Genomic DNA, 19,028 nt, shown 5'->3' on the forward strand with positions numbered 1-19,028 from the left:
TATCTTCCCTCCTCATTACATGTCCTGCCCATGCCCATTTATTTTTCTTGATTTCAACTAAGATGTCATTAACTCGCGTTTGTTCCCTCACCCAATCTGCTCTTTTCTTATCCCTTAACGTTACACCTATCATTCTTCTTTCCATAGCTCGTTGCGTCGTCCTCAATTTGAGTAGAGCCCTTTTCGTAAGCCTCCAGGTTTCTGCCCCGTAGGTGAGTACTGGTAAGACAAAGCTATTATATACTTTTCTCTTGAGGGATAATGGCAACCTGCTGTTCATGATCTGAGAATGCCTGCCAAATGCTCCCCAGCCCATTCTTATTCTTCTGATTATTTCCTTCTCATGATCCGGATCCGCCGTCACTACCTGCCCTAAGTAGATGTATTCCCTTACGACTTCCACTGCCTCGCTGCCTATTGTAAATTGCTGTTCTCTACCGAGACTGTTAAGCATTACTTTAGTTTTCTGCAGATTAATTTTTAGACCCACTCTTCTGCTTTGCCTCTCCAGGTCAGTGAGCATGCATTGCAATTGGTCCCCTGAGTTACTAAGCAAGGCAATATCATCGGCGAATCGCAAGTTCCTAAGGTATTCTCCATTAACTTTTATCCCCAATTCTTCCCAATCCAGCTCTCTGAATACCTCCTGTAGAGCACGCTGTGAATAGCATTGGAGATATCGTATCTCCCTGCCTGACGCCTTTCTTTATTGGGATTTTGTTGCTTGCTTTATGGAGGACTACGGTGGCTGTGGAGCCGCTATAGATATCTTTCAGTATTTTTACATACGGCTCATCTACACCCTGATTCTGTAATGCCTCCATGACTGCTGAGGTTTCGACAGAATCGAACGCTTTCTCGTAATCAATGAAAGCGTTCGATTCTGTCGAAACTGTCGATTCTGTCGATTCTGTCTGGTGGGTGCAGCGGTGGGGTGGGTGCAGCGGTGCCGTAGAGGTAGAACACCCGCCTCGCGTGCAAGAGGTTCGTGGTTCGAATCCCGGTGCCGGCAAATTTCCACCGGATTAGAAAAAAAAAAATCCGCGTGTTGATGAAATTGCACAAACAGGCCTGGGGTGTGGCCTGATCCCGGTGACCAGAACCGGTAACGCACTCCCTCACCAGAGCAGGATTGGCCACCCTGGTGCAGTACTTGGCCACAACCTCCTATATGAACACAACAATCGGCGTCCTACACGGCGTCAGACATGCACCCACCGGATGCCATATCAGACGTCGAACAGTACTGCATGTCTCCTACTTCGCGACAGCAAGTTCAGGGTAAAATCGTTACGCGAGAAAAAGAAAAAAGAAACTTCTTGATGGGAAAAGTAAGGGCTGCATCCATTACCCAAGTGAGTGAGTGAGTGAGTGAGTGACGAAACTTTGTTGTGAACGCCTGCAGAACGGTTAGCCTTCCCCTGTTAGGGAGGCGTTACCGTGACGCGGCCATGACGTCTTCGCGGCGTGTGGCGCCTCTACTTCGGCCGCGGCCGCACTATTCCCTTTGGTCGACCGCGCCTGCCCCTCTTTTGGGGTGGCAGCCTCCCTCCGGTTTCGCTCGGTCGTTGCCTTTCGAGGGCCGCCGAGATCTGCTGGACGGCCTGGGTTTGTACATCTTGGTCATAGCATCTCGTTGCAGCCTCGAGCCGCGGCAGGATCGTTGTTATTGTTGCAGCTTCATGCGGATTCTTAGCACAGTCCCAAAGGATGCGAGCTGCATTCATTATGTGAATAAATACAGTAGTATCTCCTCCACGCACCCCTCGGAAGTAGTAGACGGCGCACACACGACCATGGGATCGAGCACATAGGCAAGTAAACAAGTCGAGTTCTGCTCACCAGTGAGTGGAAACACGATTTCTAATGTCTTCAGGATGACTCCATAGAGACGACAGCACCTCTCAAGAACCAGTAGTGCCGAAGCCATGCAAAATATCAAAGGAACATCAGCACTGTACATGTACAGCTGAACACACTAATAATTACTCCAAATATTACAATCTATTGGTTGTAACAACCACGTTTCACGGCATCTAGAATTTTCCAACCCTTTGTATTGAAACTGCGTGTAGGTATAACATACATTTTTAAAGGTGCCATACCATTAGAACGAACACTTCACAGCTGGTCACTGTAAAAGGAGGGTGTTTGCCCTCCTTTCACAAGGACGGGCAAGTTCCGAAGCATGGAAGTGCGACCGAACTAAGTGCATGGCAGTGTGCCCCCCCCCCCTCTCCTTCCGATGAAGATTCCACCATCAAGATGAGTGAGCACCCTGCACGGGCTTAAGAACACGAGGAAAGTTTCTTGCTATCAATCATGCTAGGGTAACCATGATTTCAAGGAATGTTTCCAGAATGTTTCAGGATGAAGCAGTACAGCATATGGTGGCGACAGCCTCCGATTTCAAAGGCCATGATGGCGGCACACTAGTGTGGTGTTTGTGCGGCACTGCATGCCGTCTTGGAAGCAAGCAGCACTCTCGTTTTTTTGTGCACGTCTTCCATACGGCACCACGTGCACTGCGTTATGTACGCTGTTTCGGCCAGTTTGAACCAATGGTTGTTCAAGTATTGCTATTAATATTCATGCAGCCTGAGTCTGCGTGAACATGGCATGACCAAGGAGGTTCAATAAAAACTGCTGGTGTGGGAGCTCTCGCGGTTTCTTACCAGCAGGGGTGAAGCCAGCATTTGCCTCTACTTCACCTCTGAAAGAGCCTTGTTGGATGGCGTCTGCCTACAGATGAAGTGCTTTGGCTCTGTTAATTTAAATGCTAGGCTAATTAGAAAATAAGTGGTGGTCATTACCATTGAAAGTATAGTCGAACCCACTTATAACGATACCAGTTTTAACAATACATAGATTACAGCAATGAGAAGCTGCTGCACCATGAACTTTTGTAGGTTTTCCATGGTGATATAACCCGCCTACTACAATGCCCTGACACTGCATTATTGGTTACAACGATGAAGTCTGGCTGCTTTGTGTCCATGCGGAAAGGTTGCCAAATGCGAAATCCTTGCAAAGAAAAAAAGAAACAAGAAATTCAAGCTGCTGAACGATGGCCCTGACAGCCACCTCGCGCTCATTCTCCAGCCTTTTCCGCGCGCCTCTCTCCCATCGCCCTTCCACCACTCCGAACACAAATGGGCTGTGCCCATAGCTTTATGCCGTGCCACTCTCTGAAACACGAATGCACCGCGCCAACCGCGCTACTCCCAGATTGCTCGCTGGCTCCTCGTTCAGTGCAGTTCTGCAAACAGCTTAATCGCTTGCGTTTGTCTTTGTTGTTGCGTCGAAATCATTCCTCCACGTGGTTTCCCAGCCTCGTTTGATTTGCCACCGAAACGGAAGATGGCTGATCTGCTCACTGTTCGTCGTCAATGCACGACGTTTCCGGTGAAAAGAAAGTGCACGGCTATAGATTTGGAAACTAAGTGCTTCTAACTGATGAGGCAATCGTCACAAACATGCTTGCATTGGATAGCGACGGCGGCAGCGATGACGCGGTGGGGCAGGCTGCCTCAACGTTATCCTCACAGGAGGTCCGGCAGATGATTCAGTCCCTCCGGTGCTTCATTTCCACGAGGAAGCTTCCTCTGCACTATGTGGAGCACCTGGATGCCTTGGAGAAGAATGTCGGCAAGCTTCTTGTAAAGCATGCAAGGCTGACGGACATAGGGTTTTCTCGTGCAAGCCAGTGAGAAGTACATGGTGAGATGCTTGTGGCAATCTCGCCTCAGCGTTTCTTCTGGATTTCTTAAACTGATTGGCTGCCGCGGCAACCTTCCCTCATTTTTTAAAAGGCACCTTTTGGGGCCACCAAAGCAATGCCTCGGCGGAGCTCGTACGTCATTTGCTGCCCGTGACCGCTCTTTGCAGTTGTTATAGCAGTGCCATTCTTGAGTGCCGACAGCCACGGCTTGAAACGCATCATTGGAGCACGCAGGAACCAGAGTTAAACTAGTGAACATAATCAGCAGCCGGATGGAGGATTGTGGTGGGCAGGGGCACTGGCCTCCCCACCTTTATAGTTTTCTCACAGCTCTGCCATCCCCCTATTTTGATTTTTTCATGCACCCCGGTTATAGCAGTTATCGGTTATAACAATGGAATTTTCATAGCACTTAAATATTGTTATACATAGCTTCGACTGTATTAACTTCGGCTGAGTAGTGACATTGTCCCCAATAAAATAAAAAAAATTTTTAGTCTTCATCCTGAACCGAGTAAGACAGCACATGTCAACCAGCATCCGTGCGCCAAAATAAGCCACTTGAGGGGGAGTATGAGAAAAGTGCTTCTTTTCCTTCACTATTACCTAATAAACGAGAAGAAAGGGGGTTAACCGAGGGGCCTGATTTTTATTAGTCATATCATGAGAAGCCAACAAACACCGACACCAAGGACAACATAGGGGAAATTACTTGTGCTTAATAAATGAAATAAAGAAACGATAAATTAATGGAAATTAAAGTGGATGAAAAAACAACTTGCCACAGGCGAGAACCGAACCCACAACCTTCGCATTTCGCTTCACATTTCGGTTCCCACCTGTGGCAAGTTGTTTTTTCATCCACTTTCTATTATTTTTTCATTTCTTTATTTCATTTATTAAGCACAAGTGATTTCCCCTATGTTGTCTTTGGTGTCAGTGTTTGTTGGCTTCTCATGATTTCACTATTAGCTAGTATGTTATGGGCCCTTCCTAAGATAGTGGTGGTCTGGCTTCACTTTCGGGGCTTCATTTACACTCCAGCATAATTTTTTAAGCGTCCTTGGGCATGACGCACCGCTACCACGCAAAGTTACAATGAGTTGGCGACTAGGATTTGTGATGACGTAACGCCAGGCACATGCCGTGCCACTTCGTCATCACGGGCACTCATATCAGCAGCGGATAAGTAACCGCTGCCTATAAAAAGCGTGGGCTAAAGAATAAACGCTGATTCCTTGTTCTGCACCTGCCACTGTCGTTTTCTGGAGTACGGCTTCTCGGTTGCCGCACGCTACAATACTGGCGACGAGGATGGGATCAGGACGGCTTGTCACTTGCTTCTTCGATGGCTGCTGAAGACGACTACCGCGGGGCCGGCGCTGCAATGGCGAAGGTGGGAAAAATTGATAACTTTGACGAAGGAAGCGATAGCTTCGAGTCCTAATTGGAAAGATTTGAGCTTTACGCCTCGGCAAATGACATAGCTGAAGGCAAGAAACTGGCTGTATTCTTGACGGTAGTAGGTCCTCGAGTGTATGAGGTATTGAAGAACCTGTTGATTCCACATTCTCCATCAAGCAAAACGTATAACGAGGTAACGGCTCTGCTAAAAAGTCACTACAGTCCCAGAAAGGCCGTGATAGCAGAAAGGTGCCGATTTAACCGAAGGATGCAACTTGAGCAAGAGACTGTAGCCGAATTTGTGGTTCAGCTGAAGCACCTGGCCAGAAGTTGCGAGTTTGGGAAATTTCTAGACGAAGCACTTAGAGACCGACTAGTTGCCGGACTACGATGCGCCGATACACAACATGAGCTGTTTACAGCTGAAGAGCTGACATTCGAACAAGCATGCAAAATCGCGTTAAACCGTGAACTAGCATCCACACAGACTCGGCAAATGGCATTAGAAGAGCACCAAGGCAGTTCACAAAGGCAGTCTAGATTAGAAGTTGATGTTCTAAAGCAAGGCAGTCAAGCTAGGGACCGCTATCGAGGTAAGAATGAGTGCCTAGAGTGTTTCCGTTGCGGTAAACGTCACACGGCGGAAAGCTGCCGGTACCGCAAGTATAAGCGCCATAACTGCGGTGAGCAAGGTCACTTGAGAAGAATGTGCAGACAGCGCCCAGGCAGAACAAAGGCACTGAATGCAATCGATAGCCCGGCAGACGATTCGGACGAAGAGCAAGAAATATACAGTATGACAAATAATAATGCAGCGTACTATGTCACTGTTCGGATGGAAGGACAAACCATAGAGATGCAGATAGACACGGGGGCTTCCGTCACCGTCATGCCTAAGTCGGTTTTTCAGCACAAGTTTCCGCAACTGGCTATCAAGAAAGCGACTGTTCCTTTAAGGACATACACGGGTGAGCTGGTGCCAGTTGTAGGATCAGTGAACGTGCGAGTCGAGCACGGCGATCAAACTGATATTTTACCTGTGCTGATAGTAGATGACGGGGGAAGAAGGCTGCCATGTCTGCTTGGTCGCAACTGGTTGACAAAGCTTAAATTAAACTGGCAAGAACTTCGAGCTGTAGAGCAAGACGATGCCATGGATGAGCTAAAGAGGAAATTTGAGGCAGTGTTTTCACTGCAGATAGGGTTCATAACGGGTTACAAGGCACAAGTTCATTTGAAGCCAAATAGCACGCCAGTATTTTGCAAGGCCCGTCCTGTGCCTTTTGCATTGAAGCAAGCTGTGTCTGAAGAACTTGATACCTTAGAACGGACTGGGGTTTTGAAAAAAGTCACCAGAAGCGATTGGGCAACCCCGTTAGTGGTAGTACCCAAGGATGGGGGAGCAAAAGTGCGGCTCTGTGGCGACTACAAGGTGACTGTGAACCCGGCGCTTCTCACTGAGCATTACCCTCTTCCATTGCCAGAAGACTTGTTCGCAACGTTAGCAGGTTCAAGGGTATTCTGTGTGCTTGACCTTGCTACCGCTTACCAGCAAGTAGAACTTGACGAAGCTGCGAAGGCGATTTTAACGGTGAACACACACCAAGGTCTTTACCAATACCAGCGTCTCCCTTATGGCATTGCAAGTGCTCCTGCCATATTCCAGTCGCTCATGGACAGGATTCTCAAAGGCGTCCCTCAAGTAGGGTGTTACATTGATGATGTCATAATTGGGGGTACGAGTGCTGATGACTGTCGGCAAAAGCTGGAAGAGGTGTTAACACGATTACAGGATCACAATGTGACGCTGCGCATGGAAAAATGCAAGCTCTTTTGCAGCGAAGTTCGCTACCTGGGCCACAGAATTTCAGCAGCGGGAATCAAGCCATTGGAATCGAAAGTAAGGGCGATAAAGGATGCACCCGAGCCCATGAATGGTACAGAACTTAAGTCTTTTCTTGGAATGGTAACATTCTACGCAAAGTTCCTATCGGACTTGGCAACCGTAGCTGCGCCGCTCTACGAGCTGTTAAAGAAGGGCAAGCGTTGGAATTGGACAAGTAAATGCGCTCTCGCGTTTCGAGAAACGAAGAACTTGCTTACGACCAGTCCGGTACTTGCTTACTATGATCCAATGCAACCCTCGGCGCTAAGCTGTGACGCGTCGCAGTATGGGCTCGGCGCGGTTCTTTTTCATATACTTCCAAATGGTACAGAAAAACCCATTGCTTTTGCGTCCGGGACCCTATCGCAAGCTGAGCGTAGCTATGCCCAGATCGAGCGAGAAGCGTTGGCGATAATCTTTGCCCTCAAGAAATTCCATCGCTATCTGTATGGGCGGACATTCACGTTGTTCACGGATCATCAACCGCTGATAAGCATCTTAGGGCCACGGAAGCAGGTTCCATCTTTGGCAGCCGCTCGCATGCAACGATGGGCTTTAATCTTGGCTTCTTATCGCTACGACTTGAAGTATAGGAAAGGACCTCAAATGCAAGTTGCAGATGCACTGTCCAGACTACCTGTATTAAGTGGAACCAGTATAGAGGAGACAGATACCCTCGCTGTTTTTGAAACTACACCACTGACGGCTATGGATGTTGCTAAAGCAGCCAAGTATGACGGCACGCTAAGCAAGGTTTACCGATATACACTGGAAGGATGGCCAGCACAAGTCAAAGACGCTGAACTAATACCTTACTATAGCAGACGCGCGGAGCTATCGTTAGAATCGGGATGCGTCACGTGGGGAAGTCGTGTTATTGTGCCAACAACGTTGCAAGACGCCGTGCTGGGACTGTTGCACGCAGAACACCCCGGGGCATCACGCATGAAGATGCTCGCTCGTAGCCTACTATGGTGGCCAGGCCTAGATGCAGATATAGAAGCAGTGGTAAAAAGGTGCACCATCTGCCAAGCGGTGCAAAACAGTGCTCCTCGTGCACCGCTCGAGCCATGGCCATTTCCCGCCCGATGCTGGCAGCGAGTGCATTTGGATTTTTTCGAATTTGAAAAAACGACATTCCTTTTGTGTGTTGACTCGTTTTCAAAGTGGATTGAGGTGTTCCCTATGAGCTCAACTACGGCCGCGAAGACTATCGAGCGTTTGCGGAGTCTATTTGCTTCTTACGGATTCCCTGAACAAGTCATTTCTGATAATGGTCCACAGTTTTCATCACAGGAGTTCCAGGACTTCCTCGATGCCTGTGGCATCAGGCGCACGTACAGCCCACCATACCATCCGGAATCCAATGGAGCTGCCGAGAGGATGGTGCAAACCGTTAAGAGGAGCCTCCGCAAGCAGCTGTTGCACGACAAGGGAGATAACGGCAGACCGCTGCGGGAAAGGCTGGACGACTTCTTGCTGGCATATCGGACAACACCTAGCACAGTAACAGGCAAGTGTCCAGCCGAACTGTTTCTGAAGCGAATACCGCGCACGAGACTGTCCTTGCTAAGGCCCTCACTTCGAGACGACATGCAGCGCAAGCAAGAAGCGGTAAAGCGGCAGCATGACCAACGAAGATCGAGTTTCCGTTCATTCAGGGCAGGGGACTGCGTATACGTAAAGACTGTCAGGCAAGAGAAAGTGTCGTGGACTGAAGGGTGCGTGGTGCGGCCAGTTAGCCCTGTGACCTATCTCGTAAAAACACAGAACACAGTCCGCCACGTTCATGTTGACCATTTACGCTCGCGCAGTTTCCAGCATGCAGGATCAAACGTGGGTGTGGAGGCCCCGAGAAGACACGGCACTGAGGACGTTGTGCGTCATCGGGAGGCCCCGACCATGCCCCAGCAGGCGTATCATGAAGCGGACACGGCAGCACCTTCCCCAGAGGATGCAATAACGCCGGAACCACAACCACCAGACGGGCAGGAATTGCCACTGCCTGCTCCCCACAATGACCATCCTCAGACGCAAGCCGAAGCACCTTCCGACCCTCCACAAGTACTGGGCCGAAGTCAGCGTGCCAGGAAACCACCAGACCGATATGGGTCTCACGAGGTCCGCCACTGAAAATAGTAATGACGACGATGATCTTGGGGGGGAGGAATGTGATGACGTAACGCCAGGCACATCCCGTGCCACTTGTCATCACGGGCACTCATATCAGCAGCGGATAAGTAACCGCTGCCTATAAAAAGCGTGGGCTAAAGAATAAACGCTGATTCCTTGTTCTGCACCTGCCACTGTCGTTTTCTGGAGTACGGCTTCTCGGTTGCCGCACGCTACAATAGGATTCATCGACGCTTTATGTTGTTCCTGATAACGGTTCACGATGGCATTCTACCTTTCGAACTTCGAGCTTTTTTCGCTGAAGAAACATAAAAAGCATAAGATATAAGTTTCGCGGCTCTCAGCAGACGTGTGGCTGATGCTGTAGCCACAACAGCAAGAGCTTTACAAAATGCCTACATGCTGCAATATTTTCCACTTCTAGCTAACTAGAACACTTCGCTAGCTTATGCAGGACCCTCTGGTATTCTGCTGATAGCAAGAGAGAGAGAATGAGCATTTTTATTAGATAAATGCAGCATTGTAGAGGCATCCTCATTCCAGAATGTCTTGAGTTTGGGCCGCATCCTGGGCCCGAGAAAAAAATGTTGCTGGTGGATGCACTCATAGTTTCGGAATGGCAGGTGACCGGAACCAGCTGTGTGTTGTTTTGAAGGAGCAACGCCGCTGCATTTAGCTCTTTATATGACATTTTTAACAGATACTTGCAGTTAGATACGTAAAAGTACAGGGAGCAAGAATGAAGGTACTGAAAGTATCTTTTGGACCAAAGTGGTGTCGGATCGTAACTGCTGACACCGGCTGCAGTGTTGTTAAATTTTGGGCATTTTGAAGAACGAGTCCACATATAACGAACTACTGATACAGCTACCACTTTTTGCGGAACTATCGAGTTTGTTATAAACGGGTTTTGACTGACGTCGCAACCATGCAGGATGGATCAGCGGCGCTGTACATACCAATATGGCAAAAACCCTCAAAGGGTTAAAAAGTTGTGCATACCTTTGGGTATATGTACTGAAGTAAAGGGCAATAATGGAGGTAATGAAATAATTTGGGCTTTCATCTTCACCTTATAACGTGGTTTGAGCCTAGTACTTCGTAATTGAGGTTCTATGGCTAGTGAGAGAAGTCTAAGCAAGACTAACTTCACCTTGGTGACACCACGAATAAACATGCACTGTCTGCTATGCATGCAGATGCATATGCACGCAGAGGTTTTTCTATAACTTTAATTCGTCTTCAACCATATTGGCTCTTGTTTTACATCCAAATGTAGAACTCTTCTGCCAAGCTGAAGAAACGGCATTCATTGTCGATGCAGTTATCATCAGGTGAATTCTGTGCAAAAAGCAAGAGCGATGCTGTAACTTTTGTGAGATGCTTGGAGTAACTACGCATGTCCAACCAAACAACGTAGCTCTGAGCTGATCCACTCTGAACAGATTTGTCTGCTTCTAGTTCTCAGCCTGTGACTGACATTTCTCATTAACTTGCTGGCTCCAATCTTGCAGCCAACGGGCTGTCTGAACGCAGTAAATCAAGATGCTTTGACCATAGTTACCTGCTAAAATTACTAGAGGCAACTCTGGCGTAATCATTCAGCTACCTACAAGCGAGGTCTTTCTTGGCACAGTGTCAAGCATGCTATCTTACGTGTGACTAGTACAAGATGCATTGGCATCTACTAATGCTATTTTATCACAGTGAAAAAGCATTGTCACCTGTCCAATGTATCTGATGGTAGTTGTGCAAAATTTAGTAAACACAAAAGGTTGATGGTTCGAGAATATGGCCTCAAAAAACTAAAAACAACGATACTGAACGTAAGAAGGTTCAGAAGACACTTTATTTGCAAAAATGACACGCACTACATTTAAATTGGTGATTGAGCTCTGCTCAATCCACCTGACAGTGATTCCACCTGAAGTAGTTCCACCTGAAGTAGTTTCCACCTGACAGTGATGTTCTGCACATTTGTCAAGCTGTGGACGTGGTTGTAGGCTAGAGCCCTTGGGTATACAAAAAGTTTTAGTGAGCTATGAATCTTAAGACAGACGAAGTAAAGACCACTGGGGCGAATTCCTGGCTTATTGAGACGGTGCCATGTTGCAATCACCTCCGTTGATTGTAATTGAATAGAGCAGTGCACCTGCCCATCATATGCCGACAATTGTCCAATAGACTCCTTGTGAAACAGTTTAATTGCTGAGAAACTGTTCCCAGTAGGCCAAAAGTTCGCTGTAAATGGGATCATTATAAGTGGGCTGAACTGTATCTGCCTTTATTAGACTAAATTTTTAAGCAATTATTCTTTTTTATGTAGAAGACAACAAGATTCGGTGGACATGCATAATCACGGGGAATTATTGCATTTATAACGCAATATTTTGTCCTGCAGGGTCAGTTTGCAAAGTGAGAAAGCTGTTTGAAAGACTAAGGCTGAAGTTTAGGCATATGCCAACCATCATTGACCAGTGCTGGCTGGACTGCACGTGCTTGCAGCTCCAGCAGCGGCCACCAGCACCAGAGTTCCTGCTGGCACTCTTTTTCAGGAAACTCTGTGGCCTCACAGTGAGAACTAATCGTTCATTACAAACAATTTCAATCCCCTTACTATCCTGTTGCCATCACTGTTCATCCTTCACGTAGATTAGCAGCATTTTGTTGTTGTTTTCAAGTGTGAATCAAACTGAGCTGTCGCACTGCTTGTTGTCCCTCCTTTGCCCTCCTCGAGTGCAGTGCAGATTGAGATTGAAGGAGTGTTCCTGACCTCGTCCTTCTCGGTGCTGGAGGAGCAGCCCATGGACATGCTTCTCGGACTCGACATGCTCAAGAGGCATCAGGTGGGTAGAGTTGATCAATTTAGCAATCAATTTTAAAAGACTGAAATTGAGCCCAACTAGATTGGAGGGTAATCTTGCGAAATAGTGAATGCACAACCTTTGCTGCGAACCAAGAAAAAGTAAGTATACTTGAGAATTCCTTCAACGATTCTCTGTTTCAGGCACAACATTGAGGCAAGGGAGCCACCAATCTTCTAGTTGAGGTTAAGTGAAGCTAGGTGTGCCATGGTAATGTGTAGACAAATAGCCAGTAGTCCGTGAGGGTAACAGAGCCAGAGGATTAAGAGGTGCAGTAAGATTAGGAAATTTGCAGGTACAATATGGAGTTGACTGACACAAGGCAGGCTATTTTGTGGTTTTCAAGCACTCTGCAGTTTCTGCAAATATATCTACATTGACTTGGCAATCAACTGTAATTTTGGTCACTGACACCCAGCATAGCAGTAAACTACTTTGGCATAAAGCCAAGGCAGCCTGCACTGGCTGGTGTTGTGTCAGACGGCAAACAGTGACATGAAATTTGCTTCTACACTTATGTGTTCTTGCCGGTGGCTCACAGGTGATATGCGTTAGAAAACATGCACAGATTACATTGAGGGCCCTAAAAGCAGCATTTGGATTCATCGCTAATCAGCTTCAACAACGGCGACAATGTATACCAATTTTATATGGGCCTTTACTGGACGGAAAGAGTTATGCTAGAGTTAAGCCAGTGTGCATGCAGAAAGCACCGAGCCGAATTTGTGCAACACAGCAAAGTGCCGGTGTCACTCTGTAGATGTTGCACATGATGTCCGCACTTCCTGATGGCTTGTGACATGCATTGGGATGTGTAACGGCCAAATGCAAATACTCCTGAGGTTTTGGCATGCACAAAATTTGAGGTAGCTGAACAGTCACTGTGCAAGAATTTCAACAAATTTTTTGTTACTGTATAGGTGTATTACTCGAACCTGTGCATGCAGACTTGTCCCTTCTCTAGATGGCACTGCACCGGCAGAAGGGCAGTCCCTCGCCAACATGCCCATGGCAGCCCTAGCAATTAAAGCCGTCACCCCTAACTGTGGCTTGCGGTGAGTTGTGACTACGGTGGGTTCAGACTAATGTGAAAGGAACGAGTTCTTAGCTGCACACTCTCAACGACCGATCTTTAAGGCATGCATGGCCGATAATTCGGACGCCTTTGTGGCACTGCCACGTGCCCATCTAGGCCAATGTGTGAGGAAGTCTGAAATTTCAGATGCTGAAACCCTTTGCCGGACTTGCTGGACATTTTGCCATGACTGCAGGTCTGAAACAGCAATAATAGAAGCCGCCACCATTTTCATTATCTCGCAGCCTTGAACCAGTGCTCTCATACACATACGCTAGCCATGTAGCCACCACGGTAACGCTAGACTTATCTGCTTCGACGTTCGCTACCAAGCTCTTACTGTTCACTGTGGTGTTTTTCAATTAAAGAATTCGCCACCATCACCAACGGCACCGACTCCGCCTTTGACATCCTCGCTGATCGATTCGAAGCACGGAAAGTACCATTGTTGAACAATGCCGGTTTCCGAAAGTTAGGTTTGCCGCAATACAGTGCAGCGTGTCTACCAACTGGGAAAACCGGGAATTCTCAGGGATTTTGAGTAGTCTGGAAAAAGTCAGGGAAAAGTCAGGGAATTTGGGCCTCTATCAGGGAAAATTAGCGGCAATTTTATTGAAAGGGTCGAAAGTCGTGGTAATGCTGGCTCGAGTAGCAGACAGGAGTCGTAATGAATCGTCTTTGACGCCGTGTCGTCGGCAGGAGGAGTGGCCAGTGTACAGTCAACGAGCGACTTTCCGGATTCCCGATAATTTGGACGGCTTCGCGGCACCGCCACGTACCCCATAGAGTCAACGTATAAGAACGTGTGAAATTTCCGACACAAGAACTCTTTGCCGTCCGATTTCCCGGACGTTTTGCCGTGACCGCAGGTCCGAAACGGCGATAATCAAAGGCACCACCACTGCCGTTTTGATTACTTCGCCACCTCGAACCGGCACACTCCCACGCAGATCCGCTGGCACCCGTTGCCACCACTGCGGCAACGCTAGGCGTAGCTGCTTCGACGTTCGCTATGAAGCTTCTTGCCATTGGGTGCCGAGTTTTTTATTGAAAGAATTAGCTGCTGTCAGCAATGGCATGAACTCCACCTTTGTGGTCCTCGCGATTGGCTTAGAAACTTGGAAAACACGGTGCGTTGCATAATGCCGGTTCGTGAAAGTCAGCTTCGCCTCTGTACAGAAATGTTACTTGGTAAAGCTTACGGAAAAGTATTGCAGTGAAGCATAACAAGCGTGGGAAGGGGCTATTGCCACGGAACACAGTATGTATTCCTTAATTATACATGCGGACACCAGGTATTTCCTGTCACAGTACGAGCACCGGTATGCCTAATATGTGTACCGACAGGCCTTCAGGGCGTTTTAGAACGTGCCTGTGGCGGTTTGAGCCCCCAAGGGCAGTAAATGACATGCATGTATTTTTTTCCAACTGGCCGATTTTTCGGACGTTTTCGCGGCTCCTAAGCAGCTCGAAAACTCGGTCGTGGAGTGCGACTGATCAAGATGCTTCACATGGTCCTTGGGGCGAACGAGTGGCGGAAGGCGGGCAAGAACAGAAGTGACCTACGCATTGAGGAATAAACGAAAAAAGAAGCTTGATGCCGCCGTTTTTAAGGAGCTTGAGCTCAAAAAATAACGTTTTGGCTGATGCCGAGATTCAGGTGTTCCTCATCCAAACCAAAATAAACTCTTTAAAGCAGTGAAACACAACACTCGGGCGTCGTGCGCAGGCTGAGAGTGTGTCAGGACTGTTGAGGTTAACTTACGAGCTGTTGAGAGAAAATCTCAATTGTGACAGAGTTCAGGCCTCATCCCACTGAGGTTGCTATCAGTTGATAGAAATAGCTCATATTAGAAAATATTGGCTTCTATATGCATCTCCTTTTTATTCGTATTTGCTAATGTCTGACCCCATTTGCAATTTTTTTCGAAGACACTTTATTTGCTGTGCATTTTACTAACCGCTGCCTTCTATTCTCTTTTTGAATAACATAAACACTGCTCCTCAGTATTCAAATTGGATTAAGTCGCTTTTTTTATTTTTTTCATGTGCTTACTAGAGAGTGACAGCATCTGGCGATATGGTTTCAGCCCGTCTTGACATAAAACATAGTTCTGCATCACTCAGGGAAATTTGCAGTGACACTCAGGGAAAACCTGGAAAACTCGGGGAATTTGGGAATGTCAACTTGGTAGACCCCCTGCAGTGGTATTACACAGTCAAGCATACACAAAGTATTGCTGTGAAGCTTACTAAGAGCGGAAAGGGGCCACTGTCACAGGGAACCGTATGTATTCTTCAATTATACATTGAAGTGTTCCAGAGTGCTTTTAGGGAAGTGGAGAAAGAGGAGTGCTGCTGCAGTACACGCCACTTACATGACCTGTTTATATGGTGGCAATATGTTGTGTTGATATATTGATTCAATGCTAAATGCATTACCGTCAGCAGTCATCATGAGATGGGTTCTGCCAAATTTTATTGAATAACTTTAAAAACACTCTTCCCTGGAGTAAACTGCTTCTGTCTGTGCAAGTAAATGCCTCTTTTAGTGAGAGCATGATTTGCCTACCCCTAACCACTTTTGCTTGGCTTGGTATGATCACGTAAAACAATCACCATGTACAAAAGAAATAACAAAGTGGAAAGAGTAACCCTGTGAGGAATTAAACCGTTCATAGCCAACTGATTCCATTGATATCGTGGGTAGAGCATCACTCTGACCTCTGACGAAGCATGGAAAGCATAGAAAAGAATAGCATAAAAGGCATTGCTAAAAAATAGTGGCCACAGATTGTCAACACCAAAGGCATGTGGCAATGTATTGACATTCTTGGGCTATATTCTTGGATAAGAACTTTCGAAGATACTTTCACTTTCATAATATTTCACATGAGTAGCCTCGGAAGTGTTAATGGGCAGCACTTGTTTCCACACTGTGATAAGATAGTGTGCTTGGCACTGTGCCAAGAATGTCGTCACTTGTAGATGCTGATGCGTCTTGCGCTAGTCACGCAAAATTGAAGGCACTATTCCCGTAAGTGACAATCTGAGACTGCAGCACCCCTTTTTTTGGGCACTCTTGGAATAAAGTCACTTATTTTCTGGCAAATCCAGTATTTCAGGCTCCTGAATCATTGGCCGTTCCCATGGAGCCTGAATTATCGATCAGCAACTCTACAGGTACAGCACGAAGAAGATGAACAGAAGTGAATGCACACAGAACTGGCTTTCAACAAATTTCAGCACTGTGTGCATCTACTTCTGTCTGTCTTGTCTACTTCGCACTGCCGGCCGTGGTGGCGTAGTGGCTACGGCATTGCGATACTAAGCCCGAGGGCACGGTTAAAATCCCAGCCCCTGCAGCCACATTTCAACGGGGGTGAAATGCAAAATCGCCCGTGTATCGTGCATTAGGGGCACGTTAAAGAAACCCAGGTGGTGAAATTAATCCGGAGTCCCTAACTATGGCATCCCTCATAATCATATTGTGGTGTTGGCACATAAAATCCCAGAATGTAATTTTTTTATTTTTCTACTTCGCGTTGTACCTGTAGTCGCGAAACACCCAGCCCAACTCCCCACCCTAATGGAGGTTGAATGTGTGTATGTGTGTGCATGCATGCATGTGAATGCTCTCACATAACTTAGACAGTCATTATAGACAGGTTCTACCAAATTTTTTTCACGTTTGCGAACTTCTGGCTGTTTTGTCAAGGTTTTAGGCAAACCTCATTGCCATAGGCACCGACTATGGGAGGGTTCCGGGGCCCGAGCCCCCTCTGGACATTTTCGAGGGGGGGGGGAGGGGGCCTCAGCCCCCTCGGGCGATGTTGAAGCCCTCTTCCCCTCCCCTCCATACACACACACATGCAGAAGCACACACAGACATAAAGTGCCATTGCACGACCTTTGTCATCCACATCATTTGAGATTTCTTTTCGATTTCCTCGACTTTTTCACTTAAAATTTTACTTGGGCTAATAGCTTACTGCATCGTTGTTGGCGCGGACAGGCATGGCTTTAATTCATACTTTCGCTTTAATTCTGCGAATTCTAACAATAGGAGGACACAGGCATTAGAAGCACTAGCGGTGGCTGCCGCTTCTGTATTATCTCTCTTTAACATTGTTTTAAATTTCCGCTGTAAATGCCATGCATATACACAATATATTTAAATCTACACACAGGACAAAATTTATTCTATTTTTGAAAGAGATGGAGGTAGCATATTAAAAATTATTTCTAAAGGTATGTATAGCCTATGCCTAGAGAATATGTTACTGTATGTTCACCACACTTCAAATTGCTTTGCATGCTTTTTTAACCATGAAAAAAACCTATAGAGTATAGAGTTAGTTACCTCCTCGGCAGAGTCTTTTATCAATAACATGTGAAATCCACATGAACGTTGTCTGTCTCAGTATTTAATGAAGGGAAAATCAGACATCCACCCGTTCGTAGCAATTGCTACAGAGGAAACCCATACGGGTTCCTCGAAAGAAAATCCTCAGAGTTGAAGAAAAATTCGTCCTTGTCCGGGACTTGAATCCGGGACCACCGCCTTTCCGGGGCAGCCGCTCTACCATCTGAGCTAACCAGGCGGCTAGCAGATGGCAGGGCGAAGTCGGCGAAATTGCTACGAACGGGTGGATGTCTGATTTTCCCTTCATTAATTACTTCTCTCCACTTTGCGGGTTTCCGCAGAACTACTACGTTAAACACTTGCCTTTGCTTTGTGTGTTGTCGACAAATTCGACTTCGCCCTGCCATCTGCTAGCCGCCTGGTTAGCTCAGATGGTAGAGCGGCTGCCCCAGAAAGGCGGTGGTCCCGGGTTCGAGTCCCGGACCAGGACGAATTTTTCTTCAACTCTGAGGCTTTTCTTTCGAGGAAGCCGTATGGGTTTCCTTTGTAGCAATTGCTACGAACGGGTGGATGTCTGATTTTCCCTTCATTAATTACTTCTCTCCACCTTACGGGTTTCCACAGAACTACTACGTTAAACACCTGTCCCAGTATTGCTTCTCTTTCCAGTAAGCAATGCTAACGACTCATTAAAAAAAAAGCGTTACTCGAAGAAAAACTAGTGCATATTGTTTACAGCATAGTGGAGTAGCTGCCAGTAATATTTTCGTAAACTGAGATTTAATTAAGTAATTCTAACTAATTATCTAACTCGAGACATACTATCCTAATTATCAGAGTGTCAATGAGGCATTTCAAGGCACAGCCAAGAGACATCTAAGTGCGGTATTTTGAGCAACGTACTAATTGCATACTAATTTTTTCCGACTGAAAAGTAAACCCCACGAAAAATGAAAAATGCCACGTGACTGCACTCCCACCCGCATCATAAAGCAGTGCACTCGAACAGGCTCCCTCTGAGTTATCCAGAACGAAATAAAGGAAATAAATAAAACACATCGTGATCGAGCTAGTGGCTTATCTGCCTTGACCTGACCGAAATAACATGTTGGGTTTGGCGTTAGTTGGAAAAAAGCTGTTATTGCTGTTGTCTTAGCATAGATACTGACACTGATACATAAAGTGCACTGATGTTTTTTTTTTTTTTTTCTACCGCAAAACCTATCACCACAAAAGCGAATTGACAATGTCAGTGCAAAGATTTAAAGCTGTGTTTTGTTTCGTCCCAGTCACCATGTCTTTTTCTAATGAGCAGAAGGGCGACTTGATTCTTGCCTCAGGAGCTGCAAATGGCAACAAGAGTAATGCCACAAATATACATATCAGTCATGGAGGTGTGGCGGTAGACCAAACACATAGACTATCGTCAGAAATTATGAAAACTTGAGACAAACTGGCAGCTCCAAGAAACAGCGACGGAGAACTCCATCTTTTGAGTCCTCCGGATGTTCTAGCATTTATCGCCTCAAACCCTCTTGCTAGCCTGCGGGACCTCGCCGCCCAGGTACCAATTTCCAAGT

General features: G+C 46.8%; 1 protein-coding gene and 1 non-coding gene across 3 annotated transcripts in view; both read left to right on the forward strand.

Annotated features, from left to right (window-relative positions):
- rngo (DNA damage inducible 1 homolog rngo) overlaps nucleotides 1-19,028 on the forward strand; it is a 178,073-nt gene that overhangs the window by 94,537 nt on the left and 64,508 nt on the right. For both annotated transcript variants that reach the window (XM_065455441.1, XM_065455442.1), the window contains one exon: nucleotides 11,886-11,989. In XM_065455441.1, coding sequence (XP_065311513.1) covers nucleotides 11,886-11,989 — 104 coding nt within the window. The remainder of the gene's footprint in view (nucleotides 1-11,885; nucleotides 11,990-19,028) is intronic.
- Nucleotides 17,865-17,939, forward strand: TRNAS-AGA (transfer RNA serine (anticodon AGA)). Its single transcript has one exon. It is a non-coding gene; the product is annotated as a tRNA-Ser (tRNA).

The sequence above is a fragment of the Dermacentor albipictus genome, chromosome 2, assembly GCF_038994185.2.
Source record: "Dermacentor albipictus isolate Rhodes 1998 colony chromosome 2, USDA_Dalb.pri_finalv2, whole genome shotgun sequence".
NCBI lineage: Eukaryota > Metazoa > Arthropoda > Arachnida > Ixodida > Ixodidae > Dermacentor > Dermacentor albipictus.